General features: G+C 44.3%; 2 protein-coding genes across 2 annotated transcripts in view; both read left to right on the top strand.

The window, feature by feature from the left end:
- Window positions 1–18,027, top strand: part of LOC121872644 (serine/threonine-protein kinase SBK1-like) — a 61,115-nt gene extending 43,088 nt beyond the window's left edge. Inside the window, exons 2-3 of the mRNA XM_042375568.1 lie at window positions 15,485–15,790; window positions 15,927–18,027. Coding sequence (XP_042231502.1) covers window positions 15,929–17,026 — 1,098 coding nt within the window. The 5' untranslated portion in view covers window positions 15,485–15,790; window positions 15,927–15,928 and the 3' untranslated portion in view covers window positions 17,027–18,027. The remainder of the gene's footprint in view (window positions 1–15,484; window positions 15,791–15,926) is intronic.
- On the top strand, window positions 3,802–4,831 carry LOC121872645 (serine/threonine-protein kinase SBK1-like). Its single transcript, XM_042375569.1, has one exon. The coding sequence runs from the start codon at window positions 3,936–3,938 to the stop codon at window positions 4,659–4,661; it is 726 nt and encodes a 241-aa protein (XP_042231503.1). The 5' UTR covers window positions 3,802–3,935; the 3' UTR covers window positions 4,662–4,831.
- Window positions 18,028–20,017: the final 1,990 nt, after the last annotated feature.

Raw genomic sequence — 20,017 nt, 5'->3', positions numbered from 1 at the left:
CACCTCACCTCCTCCCCACCAGCACCTCACCTCCTCCCCACCAGCACCTCACCTCCTCCCCACCAGCACCTCCACCTCCCCTCCCCTCCCCAGCACCTCACCTCCCCTCCCCACCAGCACCTCACTCCTCCCCACCAGCACCTCACCTCCTCCCCACCAGCACCTCCCCCTCCTCCCCCAGCACCCTCCCCACCTCCTCCCCACCAGCACCTCCCCTCCCCTCCCCTCCCCCAGCCTCACCTCCTCCCCACCAGCACCCCCACCCTCCCCCACCAGCACCTCACCTCCCTCCCACCAGCACCCCACCTCCTCCTCACCAGCACCCCATCCCCTCCCACCAGCACCCCACCTCCTCCCCCACCAGCACCTCACCCCTCCCCCCACCAGCACCTCACCTCCTTCCCACCAGCACCTCACCTCCTCCCCACCAGCACCTCACCTCCTCCCCACCAGCACCCCACCCTCCTTCCCACCAGCACCTCACCTCCTCCCCACCAGCACCTCACCTCCTCCCCCACCAGCACCTCACCCTCCTTCCCACCAGCACCTCACCTCCTCCCCACCACCAGCACCCCACCTCCTCCCCACCAGCACCCCCTCACCCTCCTCCCCCACCAGCACCTCACCTCCCCACCAGCACCCCACCCTCCCCTCCACCAGCACCCCACCTCACCAGCACCCCACCCCCTCCCTCCCCACCAGCACCTCACCTCCTCCCCACCAGCACCCCACCTCCCTCCCCACCAGCACCCCACCTCCTCCCCACCAGCACCTCACCCTTCACCAGCACCTCACTCCTCCCCACCAGCACCTCACCTCTTCACCAGCACCTCACCTCCCCCACCAGCACCTCACCTCCTCCTTCACCAGCACCCCACCTCCACCAGCACCTCACCTCCTCCCCACCAGCACTCCCCACCTCCCCACCAGCACCCCACCTCCTCCCACCAGCACCTCACCCTCTCTCACCAGCACCCCACCCCTTCACCAGCACCCCCACCTCCCCACCAGCACCCCACCCTCCCCACCAGCACCCCACCTCCTCCCCACCAGCACTCCCACCCCCACCAGCACCTCACCTCCCCACACCAGCACCTCACCCTCCCTCCTCACCAGCACCCCCACCTCCTCCCCCACCACACCCTCACCCTCCCCCACCAGCACCCACCTCCCCCACCAGCACCTCACCTCCTCCCCACCAGCACCTCACCTCCCCCTCACCACCCCCTCCCCCACCAGCACCTCACCTCCTCTCACCAGCACCTCACCTCCTCCCCACCACACCTCACCTCCTCCCCACCAGCACCTCACCTCCTCTTCACCAGCACCCCACCCTCCTCCCCCCACCAGCACCCTCACCCCTCCTCCCCACCAGCACCTCACACCCTCCCCCACCAGCACCCTCACCTCCCCCCCCCCACCAGCACCTCACCTCCTCCCCCACCAGCACCCCACCCTCCCCCACCAGCACCCCACCTCTCCCCACCAGCACCCCCCACCCTCCTCCCCACCAGCACCCCACCTCCCCCCACCAGCACCCCCACCTCCTCCCCCACCAGCACCTCACCTCCCACCAGCACCCTCACCTCCCCACCAGCACACCTCCCCCACCAGCACCCCACCCTCCCACCAGCACCTCACCTCCTCCCCACCAGCACCTCACCTCCCTCCCACAGCACCTCACCTCCCCACCAGCACCCTCACCCCCCCCACCAGCACCCCCCACCCTCCCCCACCAGCACCCCTCCACCCCTCCCCCCCACCAGCACCCCACCTCCCTCCACCACACCTCACCCTCCCTCCCCCACCAGCACCTCACCTCCCCACCAGCACCCCACCTCCTCCCCACCAGCACCCTCACCCTCCCCACCAGCACCACCTCCCTCCCCCACCAGCACCTCACCTCCCTTCACCAGCACCTCACCTCCCTCCCCCACCAGCACTCCCACCTCCTCCCCACCAGCACCTCACACCTCCCCACCAGCACCCTCACCTCCTCCCACCAGCACCCCACCTCCTCCCCACCAGCACCTCACCCTCCCCTCACCAGCACCCCACCTCCTCCCCCACCAGCACCCTCACCTCCCTCTCACACCAGCACCCCACCTCCCTCCCCCACCAGCACCTCACCTCCCCCACCAGCACCTCACCTCCCTCCCCCACCAGCACCTCACCCCTCCTCCCCACCAGCACCTCACCTCCCTCCCCACCAGCACCTCTCACCTCCCTCCCCCACCAGCACCCCACCTCCCCACCAGCACCCACCTCCCCCCCAGCACCCCACCTCCTACACACCTCCCCCCTCCCCACCAGCACCCACCTCCCCACCAGCACCCCTCCTCCCCACCAGCACCCCTCTCACCAGCACCTCACCTCCTCCCCACCAGCACCTCACCTCCTCCCCTAATTGTTATTCAGCTGACTTGATGTGTTGAAGAAGAGAGAGAGAAGGGGAGAGAAACGAAAGATAAATAGATTAGGAAGGAGATAGACAGCTAAACGAGAGACAGGTAGACAAAAAATTAAAAGAGAATGAGATAAATGAATAGACAGATAAACATATAGACAGAAAAATAAAGACAAACAAACACTCATATACGTATACTGTATATACACTAATGAGTGACGTGCAAATAAACACATAGATGGAGAATGTAAGAGAAGCGGCTGAGGAGAGCAGACAGACACACACAGACAGACAGACAAACAGACAGGCGGACAAATAAAAGGACAAAACAGACAGGCGGACAAATAAAAGGACAAACACATAGAAGCAGACAGACAAACGGACAGAATGTACACGTAGTGCACTGGGTCAGAAGAAGCCACAACTCACTTGGCAATGCATTACTCTTTGTCTTTCTTGTTGAGACATAGCAGTAAACAACACACAGGGGATAAACAAACTTGAGTAAATGATAACAAAGATCCAATTTCAAATAGGGATTATTGCACCTGCAGAGTCTGATGCACGAGGCAGCAGGACCCAACCAGATGTTACAGGCGTTGGCTTGTTCACACTCGCGCCAGGTTGCAACATCTGACAGCAGGCGCTATATCGGGAAGAGAGCCACAGCTGGTTTGGGGAAGAGGTGATCTCTTGTCTCAGTTACTGAGTACAGTGAATTCGTGGGTGACAGGACGAGACCCCACCGGGTATAAAAGGACATGGGGGTTGTCGCTAAGGCAGCAGACTGAACCTAGCCGTCGTGGAGACAAGTGCTGCATTCTAGCTTGAGAAACCCACTGCCTTGGTGAACCCTCACCTTGTAAAATATAGTGGAAAACTTGGAGTACCAGTGAGAGTACAAGCTCCCTTCTAGTGGATTTAAGTCTCAGTGATCGTCGGTCACACACAACCTCGACTCTTGAGGTCTACAGTTTGGTCACGTGATACTGAAACAACAGCTTCTTCCCCCCAACAACCATCAATATTAGGTAGGTGTTCTCCCTCCTCCTGGTAGAGTCTGGGTCAAACCTGTACTGCTGAAACATAACTTCAATCTTGCTTATGATTATACGTTTACTTTTTAGTTATATTAACAGCACCTTCAAACAGATCTTTGTTTCCTTATCTTCAGAGATGGCTGAAACCAACAGCAGCTACAGCACCAGGAAAAGCAGCAGAAATAGCAGCACCTACAGTAGCAGGAGAAACAGCAGTACCTACAGCAGCAGGAGAAGCAGCAACGTTAGCTTTGACAGCATTAAAATGTTGGAACTGCCAAGGGTGGAGGTGGACCGTCAGTATTGTGACGTGAGACTCCTAACGGAGAACAGCGGCGTCAAGGTATACGGCGCCAGACGCCTCCAGTCTGGCGACAACGTGGCTCTCAAGTGTGTACAGAAGGACACCACGACCATGGAAGACTTTGTTCGCGAGTTCTGCTTCAACTACTCCCTCAGTTCTCATCCCAACATTGTAAAATGTTTCGATGAAACCCTTTGAGACATATGACTCTTACGCCTTTGCACAAGAATTTGCCCCAATCAGCGATCTGTCCAAGTTTGTGAGAGTAGGAGGTGTAGGTGAAGCACGAGCCAAGAGAGCAGCAGAACAGGTTACTCAAGCCCTAGAGTTCATGCATAAGGAGGACTTGGTTCATCGGGATGTTTGTATCGACAACATCTTCGTGTTCAACAGGGAAGTGACTCGCTTCAAGTTGGGTGACTTCGGCAGCACACAGCGAGTTGGAGCCTTCGTGAAGAATCAGAACGTTCAGTCACCTTGGGCTCCACCAGAGGTGAGCCTCACCGTGTACAATGAGGGCTACCACGTGCACACTGCCCAGGACGCCTGGCAACTTGGCATCCTCATCTATGTATGCCTGACGGGTTCATATCCTTGGTCGTCAGCCGACATCACAGACCAACATTACAACTCATGGGTGGCCTGGCTCAAACGTAAGACCGCTAAGTTACCTCCACACTTCAAGTGTTTCACTCCTCGTCTTCTTCGCCTTCTACGACGCCTTCTGCAGCCCAAACCTGATAAGCGCTCAGGTGTGAGGGAGGTGTACAAGTATCTGTCTGACCCCTGGCTCATAAAAGGAGCAGAGGATTTTGGTATCTCATCGGACAGCAGTTCATCAGAAAGCCTGTCACAGGAATCTCTTGTTACTCGCATTGAGAAGAAGTTGGCTAAGTTATTGCACCCATAAGTACATCGTCCAGACAACCTACTAGAGAAATTATCTTCATTTTCTAAGAAGATATTGACACTGACACTCCGCTGGGTCCATCACCCAGCACGAGCTGGAGTCCATCTACCTGTATTTAACATACCTCAACCGTCTACCCACACCTTCACATAATTATCAACCGGAACCTGTGCAATGCACCTTTCTGATCCACCTTTGCACCATTGTGGTACTCCCTTGTGCTACAGTACTGTACATCTGTGACGCAACTGTGTAAGAAGAGGTCGTGAAGTGTTCCCATCATGGACACCACAGCTCATCACGCCGCCCTCTGTGATACAAGTTACCTGAACCACCTCATTCCCTTCCTCACCTGTGTCACATCACCCCATCACACCCATATTTATATATTTATATATATTACCAGATTTAATTTCTTACTTCAAAATATTTACTCATACATTTCAACATATTTAATGATTTACTTATAATCTTTATTTTTCTCCAGACTCAATTTAGAAGAAAATCGACATATACATATCTAACACCTGTTGTCACCGGCAGATGTCTCCCCTCATCAAAACACATGACAAATATTTGTTATATAAAATTTCAGTTTCTTTTGGTTGGTGTTTTTCTGTTATTTTAACCAAGGTGTTGAGGTGCATGAGGAGAGGAGGTACTCTCCTCTGTTATGCCCGCAAACATTCCATCATGTATTATACAGTATATGTTCGATTGTTCTATTGATTTATTCTTTCAAGTTAGGAAAATGTCTGACAAATGTATGAGATTTTTAATAATAAATTTCTTTATGAATGATGCCTATTGATGTCCTAAATTTATTGAATTATCTTTACTGTAAATTGTGATCAAAATCTTAACTCAAGATAAAATGCAGTAATATTAAATTCAATACCTGTACAGATACAAATACAAGTACATTTATTACACGGTAGAAGCATAGACACAAGTAGAGGTATAAAGAAGGGAACAGGTACAGGTGAAGTAATAACTCCCGCAGACGACTGTACGCACGCTGCCTTAACCTGGATTCAAGGAACATAAACTAAATTCGTGTCATGGACGAGTTAACTCATTTTGTTGTGTGGTAGACCTTAACCTGTCAGTTCACGTGTCAGATAAACAATGACACTTCTTTACGACCTCTAAACATGTCTCGATTTTTTTTTTACAGAATTTTCTAACTAACGGAAAAATTTATTAAGCCGGCAGCAGCTAACACAGTGACGGCAAATTCGATCTTAGATAAATAATTCTTTAGTAGTGATCGAACTGGAATTCAGGATAACTTCCACAGAAAAAGAAAAATGGTTGAGAATTTATTGGTGACACTTGAGACATACCATAGAGGAAAACGGTGACCTTCCTTGCCTTGTGTTTAGTCTTAATGAAACTTATTCACTTGAGGCGAACTTAAGTGAGATTCAGGTCAGCGTCACTAAGAATCTCTCAAGATGTGTTAAAGTCATTGTACCCATCTGGACGGTCCAACTTGCCAAGATATTTATCAACTCGAGACCGGCTGACAAACTCGTCTAAACCGACACTTTCTCTCCCACCAGCTGCGGTCCTTTACATAATTAACAGAAAAAAAGTCGTTCTCGGTGGCGCCATCTGTGGACCAAATGAACATTAACAATACCCGAACATACTCATGGACCTGGGGGAGATGATGACCACCTACAGTAACGGTTAAATTTGTCCTTCATCCACTGTTCGTGGTTTTCTTGGATAAATGCCTCCAAGAAATGCAAATGTTTTTAATATCTTTATTTCACCAATTCCTTTGTTTTCCTCTCAAGATCTTAACCTTGAAGGAGACTGCCCAAGGTTTAGAGACTCTTCCTGCTAAGTTTCATCAAGATCAGTACAAGGAGCAGCTGGTGATACACGATAAACAAAAATTTTAAACTTCGTCTTTAAAACATTTAAACTCAAATCCATTATTTAATTCCTTTACTATTTATTATTTATCATTCATTTTAACTAAAATATATAAAAAATACTAATATCTATTGCATCAAAATTGACTCGATGTCATTCTTGTATTGTAAAAAGAGAACAATTCTTACTTTGTACACCAAATTGTATAATTATATACCCGCTTCTTAACGCACGCACACACACACACACCTGTTTTGTCCTTACGTTATTGAGTCTTGTACTGTAGTTATCATTCAGTCCCTCCAATCCTGAGTTAACCATTAGGACTGAGGTTTAGTAATATTGGCGTCCTTTAGAGCGAGTATCCATTGGTAGTAAGGAAATATTTAGATGAGGTTTAGGTTAGGATAGGCCAGGATAGATTCGGTTAGGAAAGGCTAGGTTAACTTAGAATAGGATAGCTTAGTTCAAGTTAGATTTTCTGACGGGGACCAGCACACCCGGGCACAGGCCACCGACCCACATCGGGGCCGAGGGGCGAAAATTTAATAATAATAGTAATTCATAGTAAATAAAATTTATAATAAAAAGTAAAATAAAATAATAATAATAATAATAATAACAACACTGTAATAATGATAATAAAGAAACGAAAAACAATAATCAATAGTGAGAAACGCTATATGTATAGTATGTTGTGTTGTCAATAGTAAGAGAAACAATTGAGACCCTGCAATTGTGTGTAAATGAGGCAGAAAGTCAGATCAGCAACCTGGGACTTGGTCACAATATTCATGATGCCATATAGCAGCAGGGTCTACCATTAGACAACACATTATGGTTAGGATAGGTTAGCATAGGATAGGTTAAGTTAGGTTAGCTAGGTTAGGATAGGTGAAGTTATGTTTGGTTAGGTTAGATTAGGTTAGGCTAGGTTAGATTCGATTAGGCTAGGATAGGATAGGTTAAGTTAGGTTTGGTTAGGTTAAGCTAGGTTAGATAAGGTTAGGATAGGTTTAGTTAGGGTAGGTTAAATTAGGTTAGGCTATTTTAAGCTAGGTTAAGTTAAGTCAGGTTAAGCCAGATTAAGTTAGGTTTGGTCAAGTTAAGCTAGGTTATGTTAGGTAAAGTTAAGGTATGTTATGTTAGGGTAGATTAAAATAGGTTATGCTTGGTTAGGTTAAGGTATTAGTTAGGTCAAATTAAACTAGGTTATGTTAGGTTAGACTTTGAATTTTTGGTTTGATTGTGTAGGGGAATTTGATTTTGATTTTGCCGTTTACATGGCTACTTTTGTGTGCACCCCACACTCATCTGTTGTAGTAGCTAAAGGATGAAATGGGGGATTTACAAGGGTCATAATAATTAACTTGTCAGGATGTTATGGCACTGAATGTTACCTGATATTTCATTTACATTATTTGTTTAGTTCTATACATAAAAGGGTAACTTATTCACAAATGCGTGAGAGTACAGGCGTGTGAGGCAGTATGTCTGGCCTCACGCTTTGTTATTCCGCATTTTTACGTGAGGTATTCAAGCACATTGCGTATTTTGGTTCTGTACGCAAGAACTGATATAGTTACTAAGTGCATAAAGTGGATACAATCTTAATATGTCAGCTATCTTGCCATTGAGAGATGAATTATTTGTGCCTTTACACACAGTGTGCTTGGACCTGTCCCTAAAGGTTCTATCTTCACACAGTCAAGGGACGTAGTGTTCAAGTGTGTGACCATATGTGTGGCCACACACCTTTACATTGAATTTTGTTTACATCTCTGGTTGAGAACATACTGCCAAAGGTACTTATATCCTAACCTTAATCTAGTTTCACAGCATCTTGTAATCTAGTGATGTGGCCCGCACTCTCCCTTATGCATGTTTCATGATACATCTCTCTGGCGCCCTTCTATGGATAAATAGTGCCTGTTTGCACTGGTCTGCTTGCATCCAAACTCATCGTAGTTCTTTCTAATTACAGTTTTAAGGTCGCGCGTTAAATTATATTCAACTTAGTGTCTTTTGTTGGAGCACTTGAGTTTAGCGAGGTATCAACTCTGTCATGTTTTATGAGGCCTATGTGAGGATCCACAACAGTTTGACCTTGACATCCCGGTCAACAAGGCACGCATATTTGTGTCTGGCTTCAGAGACAAGAGCGTGGCAAAGCTTCAGTCAGGTACCAAGGGCAAGTAGTGAGGATAGAGAGTCAATGATGATGAGACTGTCAGTAACAGTGGTTTCAATGAATTTAATAGCTGTGAGTATAGCAACTAATTCAGTTTGTAGAGTGGATGCCCAGTTGTTAATTCTAACTCCTTTTCTCAATTATATTATTACCGTCAGGTTAGTCTGTACAATAGCACTTCCAGCCCTCCCACAAGCGGTGTTAGAGATCCCATCAGTGTAGATGGTCTGTGTGATATTATCATCAGTCTGTAGAGTGTGTATGTATTCAAGAGCTCTCAATTTGGCAGTGTGTTGGAGATAAATGCTTTTGTATAATTAATTTTTTTTAGAGGCGGATACACGTCGGTATTGTGGAAAATATCAGGGGAACTCACTTCCAGGGTGGCAAGCGCTGTTGTGTCTCAACTTTGTGCAGGTGGTCTAATTAAACATCTTCACATGTGTAGCTGTAGTTTGGATCCATTTAAACTCAACAGTCCCATGGTTCATACATTCTAGCAATTTTAAGGAAACAATGTTATCAGGATCACCACGCAAGCCTCAGGAACATCATGAGGTTGACTTCAATTATTCGATCTTTAACATTGGGTATACCTAGTTCTTTCACTCATATTAAGTACTTTGAGTTCTCATAGGACATCCTAGGATAATTCAAGGCTTTATTTTTTGCATTTTCTCGAAGCTTGTCAGCGCCTTTCAGTCACGAATGACCGGGGCTGGTGTGGTATCTATCAGAGATCTTATATAGCCCGTGCATTGTTTTAACAATTCTAATATTAGCACCATAGTGCGGGCTGTACCCACTACACTTCTAGGGTCTCCAGTCTGTCAGTACATTGGCGGGTTAGCTGTTGTATGGCAGGTAAGGGTACAAGGGCGACTTACCAAGATAATGTTAAAGAAGAAACATAGTCAATAATTATTTGTTACCTGTCACCCGAACTTGGCGGGGCCGCGTTTGCGGTTACTGCCAGCTTGTTTGTTGAACACCTTAGTTTTGTCAGTGGAGATAATAAGACCGAAGTCAGTCACAGGGTGGTTTGCATTTCACGATGAGTTTTAGTATGCCGGGAATATCATCATATGGCTGATTGAGATAATGCTGGGGTTGTCTGGTATTAAATTTAATAATGCATTCATAAGAACATTGAACAAAGTGGGGCTAAATGCTCCACCTTGAGGGGTACCAAGTTGCATATCTTTAACTTCACTTTTGTAACCCTGAAACAGTGCAGCAGCCCTTCTGTTGGTTAGGTAACCACTTTATGCAGTGTAACAGCCTACCTCCTATATCCATTTTGGCTAGTTCGTACAATATCAGTTGCCTATTGGTGGGAAGTGTGTGTGTGTGTGTGTGTGTGTGTGTGTGTGTGTGTGTGTGTGTGTGTGTGTGTGTGTGTGTGTGTGTGTGTGTGTGTGTGTGTGTGTGTGTACTGCCAGCACTACCCAGAAACACAGACTGGCAAAGTCAACACACCCACTAACTCTGTGTGGCTCTCTGTTTCCTTTCCCCCAACCCTAACCTCTCTCTCTCTCTCTCTCTCTCTCTCTCTCTCTCTCTCTCTCTCTCTCTCTCTCTCCTCTTCTCTCTCTCTCTCTCTCTGTACATATATCCACATCTCTCTCTCCTAGATTATTATTATTATTATTATTATTATTATTTTTATCACTAGTGCCATTATCATCATTACCACAACGCTTACAAATCAACAAATAAACGTATTCTTGTAAGCTGTATATTCCCGTGAATTAGTTTAGTTAAGACGTATTAGGGGCAGGAGTTCACTGGTCCACTTTCTGAACACACTAAGTTGCCTGCCACCACGATACTGAGAACTGATACTGGCACACATCCAGTCGGTCTCTCTCTTCTCTCTCTCTCTCTCTCTCTCTCTCTCTCTCTCTCTCTCTCTCTCTCTCTCACACACGTTCAATACCCCCCCAAACTGGAGACGTTAACTTGCTTTTCACAACCTCACTTACGATACAACACCTCACTTACGATACAACACCTCACGATACAACACCTCACTTACGATACAACACCTCACTTACGATACAACACCTCACTTACGATACAACACCTCGCTTACGATACAACACCTCACTTACGATACTATACCTCTCTTACGATACAACACCTCACTTACTATGCAACACCCCACTTACGATACAACACCTTACTACACAGCACCTCACGATACAACACATCACTTACGAGACAACACCACACTTACGATTCAACACCTTACTTACGATACAACACCTCACTTACGATACAACACCTCACGATACAACACCTCATGATACAACACATCACTACGATACAACACCTGACTTACGATACAATACCTCACTTACGATACAACACCTCACTTACGATACAACACCTCAAATAATTCTTATGCGTTCAATATTTCCCCGTAAGTGCCTATAGATTAAGTGAACGTACTGTAGATAACGCACTTCAGAACAACAAACGTACAGAAAATCTTACGTTCAGTTCTGCCCCGATATAAGATACAGTAAAACCTCCATTTAACAAACAATATAGAGATGAAAGTCCATTATATTGAGGGTCCGTAAAATATAAAACCTCCATTTAACGAAATATATTGAGTAAAAAGACTTATTTCGAGGGTCCGTTAGATGTAACACCTTCATTTAACGAACAATATAGAGATGAAAGTCCGTTAGTTATAGCGATGGGTCCGTAAAATGTGAAAATCAGAAAACGTAACCAAAATCACTACACTCACACACACACACGACACAAAATGAAGTCATAACTCCACTAAGACTTTTAACAATAACTACTTGGGGTCATTCTCTCATCGCCAGGTAACAAGAAACGACCTTTGTAAAGTAAAATTCTCAAAATATACTCCGTGGTCATTGGTTTACTCACAGCGCGGGAAGTTGCGTCAGTTTGTTGCTGGGAGGTGATGTCACTGAGTTGCTGGGAAGTGTGTGCAGTTAAAGATAAGTGTGGACGTGTGTGTGTTAAGGAAGTGGGTCTTTGTCTCCGGTACTGAGTATATTAAACTTATTGGTGGCGTCAGGTGAGTGAGGTACAGTTAAGAATAGAGGTTACAGCACTTACAGTATATACAGGTACAGCACGTATGTACAGGTACAAGGAGTTAATGTGTTTATAACATAATATACATACAGGTACACTCATTACTATAATTATTATTATTATTATTGATATTATTATTGTTATTATTATTGTTATTATGACTATTATTATTATTATTAATATTATTATTATTATTATTATTATTATTATTATTATTGTTATTACTCTTATTATTATTATTATTGTTATTGTTATTATTATTATTATTATTATAATTATTATTATTACTGTTATTACTATTATTATTATTGATATTATTATTGTTATTATTATTGTTATTATAAAATTATTATTATTATTATTATTGTTATTGTTATTATTATTATCATTATTATTATTATTATCATTCGTTAAGTATAAAATCTTACTTTTACGTTATTTTCTTCCTATATAATAACCTCCAACGGTTGAAAACATCGTTATCTCACGGCCTCAAGAGGACGACAACACCTCACTCAATAGATGTAAACACGAGACATCTGAACCATCTTTCCATTATTTGTTAAAAAGGAAATATATCATTACACTACAATTCGATATTTCACAAACAAGACTCAATACATGTCCTCGTCTCTCAGCCTGGAGGGAAAGAGAGAGAGAGAGGGAGGGGGGCGAAGGAGGTGATGCTACGTGAGACGACCAGACCGACACTGGGAAGAATACTAGTGTAAACAAAGATGATTATGCTTAGGTAAAATCCCCTTGAGTTTACAGATATGTGTCAGCCTCGTCGTTTCTTCAGGTAGACAGGTTGTTTGTTTGATGTTATTATTCATTGTTTTGTTTCTATATTTTTTTTTATCTTCTACTTTTTGCATTTTATTATGTGCAATTTTCTTCTGTTTTCTCTTATTTTCTTTTATTGTTTACTGACTTGTGTTATTATTAGTTTATTCATTGTGTCATTCGTATTTTGTATATCTGTGTAGCTATTAATTCATTATATCTTATTATCATTTATCTCTCTCTTGTCCGTCTTCTCCGTCGTGTTTATCAAGACGTGACACCTGGCCGGGGATTCCCCTAGGCGGAAGTCAGCCATCAATCTTGACATATATGTTTTTACACCGCTGATGCCGCCCTCCTTAACGACCTAATGACCTGGATGACGGCTCCCTAACTACCTCTACTGGGAATTACATCTTGTGTGGTTTCCCGTCCCGGTCTTCTTGACTGAAATGATCGAACGTTTTTCCTCTCTCTCTCTCTCTCTCTCTCTCTCTCTCTCTCTCTCTCTCTCTCTCTCTTGTATGCCTGGTTTAGTGAATGCTTGTTTAGTTACTGTCAAGGGTAGAATCTTAGTGCAATACTGAACTCATTATTTTTGTTGTTGTCGTCTTTGTGTTATATATCGTATTTCATGTTTCCCGGTAACAGAATATTTCATCGTTTTGTTTTGAGAATCTATTTTTCTGTCGTAAAGGTACGAGAGAGAGTTATATACGTTCTCTCACCTCCAGTTACGAGGAAAATTTAATGTACTGATCTGGTGTGGGCAACGGTACTCAGAAGGGCTGCTAGTTGTGTATTTGTGGGAGTTGGCTCCGTGCTGCTGTTACCGAGAACTGGCGGGAAGGCGTGGCAGTCTTAGTGCCAATACGGGCAATCAGTAACGCCCGGTGATCTTTTTAACCCCGCAGTGAAAACTAATGAAGATTCATCCTGATTATCTTCGCTAAAATCATCGCCAGTGTGAGCATTCAGTAGCGCGAGGCGACCAATTTCACCTTGCATTGACACAGTTACTGAAGGTACGCCTAACGAACACATTAAAATCATCGCGTGTGAGCATTCAATAGTGCCTGGCGACACATTTAACCTAATATTGACACAGTTACTGAAGTAACGCCAAACAAACACGGTAACAAATCATTGCCAGTACGAGCATTCAGTAACACCAGACTTTCGCTTTCATCCGACATCGAAAAAAAAAGACAGGGCGTAAAACAGATTGAATAAGATAAATGTTTGTGTTTCATCAATTCTCGGTAACGCGTCTCTTGTCTTCCCTGATCTCACTCACTCATCTTGTTTTCCCTCCTGAGTTTTGGTTTTATTTCCATCCATCCAACCAACCAACACACACACACACAAAACAATAATTTATCTCTTTATGAACGTGTGTGTGTGGTGACAGGTTCACGTATAGGATCACCTGCCAGCACTACGTAGAACTGAGGACAAGGCCGCTAGCTACTCACTGTGTTTCCCAGCTCTTAGTGTCTCATGGATGATGAACACAGTATTGACGATGACGATATAATACAGCAACTACTACTTTTGCTACTACTACTTTTGCTACTAGTAATGTTACTACTACTGTTGCTACTACTACTACTACTACTGTTACTGCTACTAATAATGTTACTACTACTGTTGCTACTACTACTACTGTTACTACTACTACTGTTACTGCTACTAATAATGTTGCTACTACTACTACTGTTGCCACTACTACTACTGTTACTACTACTACTACTGTTACTACTAATAATGTTGCTACTACTACTACTACTGTTGCTACTACTACTACTACTGTTGCTCCTACTATTACTGTTGCTACTACCATTACTGTTGCTACTACTATTACTGTTGCTACTACTTCTACTACTACTACTACTACTACTACTCCTACTGTTGCTCCTACTATTACTGTTGCTACTACTACTGTTGCTACTACTACTACTACTGTTGCTACTACTATGTGGCCTCCAGCCTCTCCCAATAGCCACACCTTCGCCACCATTTAATTACCTTAATATTAAATATCCTAATACATATGTAGCTATCCTATCTGTGTTGAATTAGTTGAGCTACTACTACTACTACTACTATTACTACTACTACTACTACTGTTGCTACTACTACTGTTGCCACTGCCGCCGCCGCCACTGCCACCGCTGCTGCTGCTATACAAATAATGATACTAATAACAATAACAAAACATGCATAACATAAACGAAAAGTAAAACAAACACAATGTAAACAAAACGAGATAAACAAAGGGAAGATGATGATTAATGAATTAAAGAAACAAGAAATAATCAATAATAATTTATCATCTTTAAACAACTAACTAGGAAAAATAATAATAAGAGTTCTTTCACTTATAAACATGTAGGTAAAGGGAGACTATGATAAACGAGAGAATGATTATATAATGAGATAAAACAGTGACTCAGAGGTTAAACAAGGTGAAGACTAGATGTGCAGTGCCATTATCTCACACTACTAGGAATTGCCTGCCTGCCCTACCCTCCTGGCACACACCTAAGCTTGGCACTGACCAGACCAGCGAGTGAAAAAGTCTCTCTCTCATTCTCTTTCATTCCTAATCTTTCCGTTATATTCATATATCTTCGTCTTCTTTATAGAGATTACACGTATAAAGATTATATCACAGGATAAAAAGTGTTCTGAATAAAAAGTGTTTTAATTTGTGTGTTGATTATGTAATGGATTTTCAGTTAAGTTTTGGGTGGGAAGTAAATAATAGAAATTCAGAGAAGCGAGACGGAAGAACTGGCTTACTGGCAGGTTGGCTTCTCTGCTCGCTCACAACACTCCGGGATTCCCATAACATTGACAGCTTGCTCCCCAGGTCTTGAGGGAACCCATTAGTCGTCTGCTACCACGTAAACGAAAACTCCCCGGTGACGTCACAAGTGTCAGGGGAATATAACCTGGGCAGGTCGTCGCCAACACCACACACTGAACTGAACCGTCCTAGTGACAAGAGCAGCAAGCCTCTACACCTCGTGGATATTACAGTCTTGGTGAACTACTACTGATAATTTACTACTCGGAGTTACAAGCTCTCTGAATTACAGTGTCTGGCTTTCTGTATCATCAGTGATAAGTGTGAATCACAGCTTTTCTGCAGCTTCTACCCAAACATATTTAGAAGGTATGTGTTTTCTCACAACCTGTTGTTATTGTATCATGACAGTAATGATCAGGTGGTGACAAATGTATGGAATTAATTTATTTCTCATTAAGTTCCTCCAACAGAACAATTAATATATTTGTTTCTTTATCTACAGAGATGGCTGAGGGTGGCGCCACCGTCAACTTCCACAATATCAAGATGCTGGAGCTGCCGAGGCTGGAGCTGGACCGTCATTTCTGTGACGTGCGTCTGCTGGCGGAGAACAGCGGCGCCAAAGTCTACGGTGCCAGTCAACTCCAGTCTGGTGCCAGCGTCGCTCTCAAGTGCATACAGAAGGAAACCACCAAGAAGAAGGACTTCTGCCGCGAGTTCCACCACAGTTACAACCTTGGTCTTCACCCTAACATTATTACATGTTTTGAAGAAGTTTTTGAAACTAACACCGCCTACGTTTTTACTCAAGAATTCGCCCCATTGGGCGACCTCTCGAAGCAAGTGAAGAAAGGCGGCACTGAAGAAGAACGAGCCAAGCGTGTGGCAGAGCAGGTCGCCTTTGCTTTAGAGTTTATGCACAAGAAGGATCTGGTTCATCGTGATGTTTGCTCGGAAAATATCTTCGTCTTTGACAACGATTTATCACGAGTCAAGTTGGGTGACTTCGGCAGCACACAGCGAGTTGGAGCCTTCGTGAAGAAGCAGAAGGTTCGGTCACCTTGGGCTCCACCAGAGGTGAGCCTCACCGTGTACAACGAGGGCTACCTCGTGGACACTGCCCAAGACGCCTGGCAACTTGGTATCCTCATCTTCGTGTGCCTGACGGGCTCATATCCTTGGTCGTCGGCCGACATCACAGACCGCCATTACAACTCGTGGGTGGCCTGGCTCAAACGTAAGACTACCAAGATGCCTCCACGCTTCAAGTGCTTTACTCCTCGCCTTCTTCGCCTTCTGCGACGCCTTCTGGAGCCTAAACCCGAGAAGCGCTCAGGTGTCAGGGAGGTGTACAAGTACCTGTCTGACCCCTGGCTCATCGAGTCTCGTAGTTCTGCTGTTGAAGCTGCCAGTATCAGCTCTTCAGAAAGTTTAATGGCTGGTAGTAAGAGGTCACTGTTGATGCGCGCAGAAAATAAGTTGATTGAAATAATTCGTTCCTATGTGCTGCACTACCACTCACTGGCAGACCAGAAGCACACTGCCCACGCTTCTTCTGCCGTAGACTTCGTCGCTGGAGCGAGATATGTGGTGCCTGCATGAAACTAACACTCCTTCCGTGTGGTCAAGATGATCCAGGATACTCACCTTCACCGGTATGACCCAGGCAGCTGACCCCACACCTGTGTGACTCGGGCAGCTGACCCCACACCTGTGTGACTCGGGCAGCTGACCCCACACCTGTGTGACTCGGGCAGCTGACCCCACACTTGCGTGACTCGGGCAGCTGACCCCCACACCTGTGTGACTCGGGCAGCTGACCCCACACCTGCGTGACTCGGGCAGCTGACCCCCACACCTGTGTGACTCGGGCAGCTGACCCCACACCTGCGTGACTCGGGCAGCTGACCCCCACACCTGTGTGACCCAGGCAGCTGACCCCACACCTGCGTGACTCGGGCAGCTGACCCCCACACCTGTGTGACCCAGGCTGTTGTCCTACAATAAGGTGACCTGAGCGCTAAGCAGCACCCGTGTACCGGGGTTGTTGGCTCACCCCTGAGGAACTCTGGGTGCTGACATGATCAACACTAGACCTCTCCAGCGCTGTCTGTCAGTCTCCCTCAACCCCCCCAACCCCTTCCCGTTCCCCTAGACCTAACGGTTTCTTAAATTTTCATTACCATTTTTTTATTGGTTTAGGGAATTTCATTGTTTTTAATTTCAAATACTATTTCCCCTGAAGTTTAAAAGCTAATTATTAATTTTTGCTCAATAATGTTAAATGCTGTTTTATCTTGTTTGAGTCTTCATATTATTCATTAACAAATTTATATTTTTCTAAGCAAGAATACTACTTCATGTACCTAATTATTGTAATATAAATTTGTTAAGGGATGTGCTTAGTATTGTATTTTTCTACACTTTTATATCATTAGTGTTACTTATATAACAGTGAACGGCTCACTTAGTGCTGCTGACACGTTCAAGTTCGTTATAGAACTTGTATTACGATGTCACCACGTGATGAATAAACTTTTGTTACTTTCTGATAATCTTGATGTCTACTGTGTTTGTTCTGTAATAAAGAATCATCAAATATATCTATAAGTTTGTTTACCAATGTAGTTATTACACCATGAATTAATTTATTTTACAAGTTTACTGAAGACTGTTAATGCTTCGTAAACAAAACACATACACGATAGGAAGATTATTAATAAACGACTGATAGAAAACAAACGCAACATAGAAAACGTTATTTGGTGTAACTATAACTAACTCATTTTCCTTTACTCCTCTACCTTCCTCTCTACCTCACTTCTCTCACTTTATCAATATAAAGGAGATAGAATAATCGCTACACCTAAAACATTCTATATAACCGGGATATATATTTTAAGTTATGACTCCCCATTGATCTCTTACTACTGGATATACATTAATACTAGATCAAGGTCGCTCATTAGAGAGTTATTGGGAAATAGATTTAAGCAAGACGAGGAAGACAAGATACAGCTGAGTGAAGGAAGAACTCAAGCTGCTCATCTGGAAGTTTGAAAGGAATAACTCGGAGCGTTCCCAAGTTAAGAGTTATATTAGAGGTTCAGAGTTTGTACGATACTGTTTTATGAGACGTGTGTGCCTGTGTGTGTGTGTGTGTGTGTCAGTTTGTGCGTGTGTGTGTGTGTGTGTGTATGAGTCAGTATGTGTGTGTGTGTATCTGATAAAGTGTATACCCTCGCAGCTCTCTCTACTTAGCACACGTCTTCTGTTATTACTAGTGAAGGTCTCTCTCTCTCTCTCTCTCTCTCTCTCTCTCTCTCTCTCTCTCTCTCTCTCGTCTGCTGGTGAGTCAACATGCTTACATTGTGGAAGTATACGTATCCCAAACCCATCCTCATGCCCATCCCACCTCGTTACCCAGTCATATATCCACCTAACAACCCACCGACCCACCCATTCACCCAACAACCCACCCACCCTCACATCCACCGTACTATCTCCTTGTTACCCCACCCTTACACCCACCTACCCATTAACTCACCCACCCATGCACCCTCATCACACCCCATGCCACCCAACCACTCCCACCCAACCTCAACCTTGTGCTCTTCTATCTTATTTCCAATGCATTTCGTCTCTCTTGCTACTTCCAACTCTTAATTTGTCTTCAATCGTCTATTTCTCTAATAAATTTAAACTTTATTCGTTTTATACTCACTTCGAACTTTTTTTCCTGTCTAGTGAACGTTACCTTTCTACTTTCTACTTTCTATTTTGTAATCTACTTTCTACTGGCCAATAATCATCTGCCATCTAGCCTTTACATAACAGGCCCGGGGGTTTTCCTTTTTGGTGACGTCACGGGCGCCCACCTCCATCACGATGACGTCAGAGAACGACCCCATCCCGCCCCCTCCCCCCTCTTGGCTGTCACCTCGCCACCTGTATCTCGTCATGTCTCGCTATAATAAGAGGTATATTTATGTCTGTCTCTTAATGCTCCCTCGTATATATTATTTATTTTTAACTTTCTAATTTCTTATAATAACGTTTATCTTTATGTTGTTATCTTTCATATTTATTTACATTATCTTTATGGTTCATCTTTGCTGTATGTTTCTTTATCTCTTATTTATTACATTATGATATTTCCTTCTTTATTACCATGGTTATTTAATCCTCCATTCATTACACTGTTTCTCTGTTTCATTGAGGTAATATATTTAGTTAATATTACCTGTCTCTCAACATTCAGTAAATTACAGGTATTACAACTATCGGGTCACCTGAAGATTAGCCACCCTAGCTTATTTTACTTGAGGATTAAACACCTTAACCTAACCTAACATAACCTAACTTGATCTAATCTAACATAGGCTAACCAAATTTAACCTAATCTAACTTACTTGTTGGAATGATGAGAGAAAGAGAAGGGAGAAAAAGAGAAAAGAGAATAGAGAAAGAAAAATAAAGAGTAGAAGAGGGAAGGGAGAGAGAGAGAGACAGACAGATAAAGAAAAAAGAGAACAAGACAAAGCATAAAGATTTCAAGAGTATTAACAGAAGAGGAGGAGAAGCAGGAAGAAG

The sequence above is a fragment of the Homarus americanus genome, unplaced genomic scaffold, assembly GCF_018991925.1.
Source record: "Homarus americanus isolate GMGI-L3 unplaced genomic scaffold, GMGI_Hamer_2.0 scaffold39155, whole genome shotgun sequence".
NCBI classification, from domain to species: Eukaryota; Metazoa; Arthropoda; class Malacostraca; order Decapoda; family Nephropidae; genus Homarus; species Homarus americanus.
The sequence above is the reverse complement of the archived record's forward strand: the minus strand, read 5'-3'. Positions and strand labels throughout refer to the sequence as shown.

Coding starts and splice junctions, on each gene's coding strand:
- LOC121872645 (XM_042375569.1), top strand. CDS start 3,936: ATGAAACCCTTTGAGACATATGACTCTTACGCCTTTGCACAAGAATTT.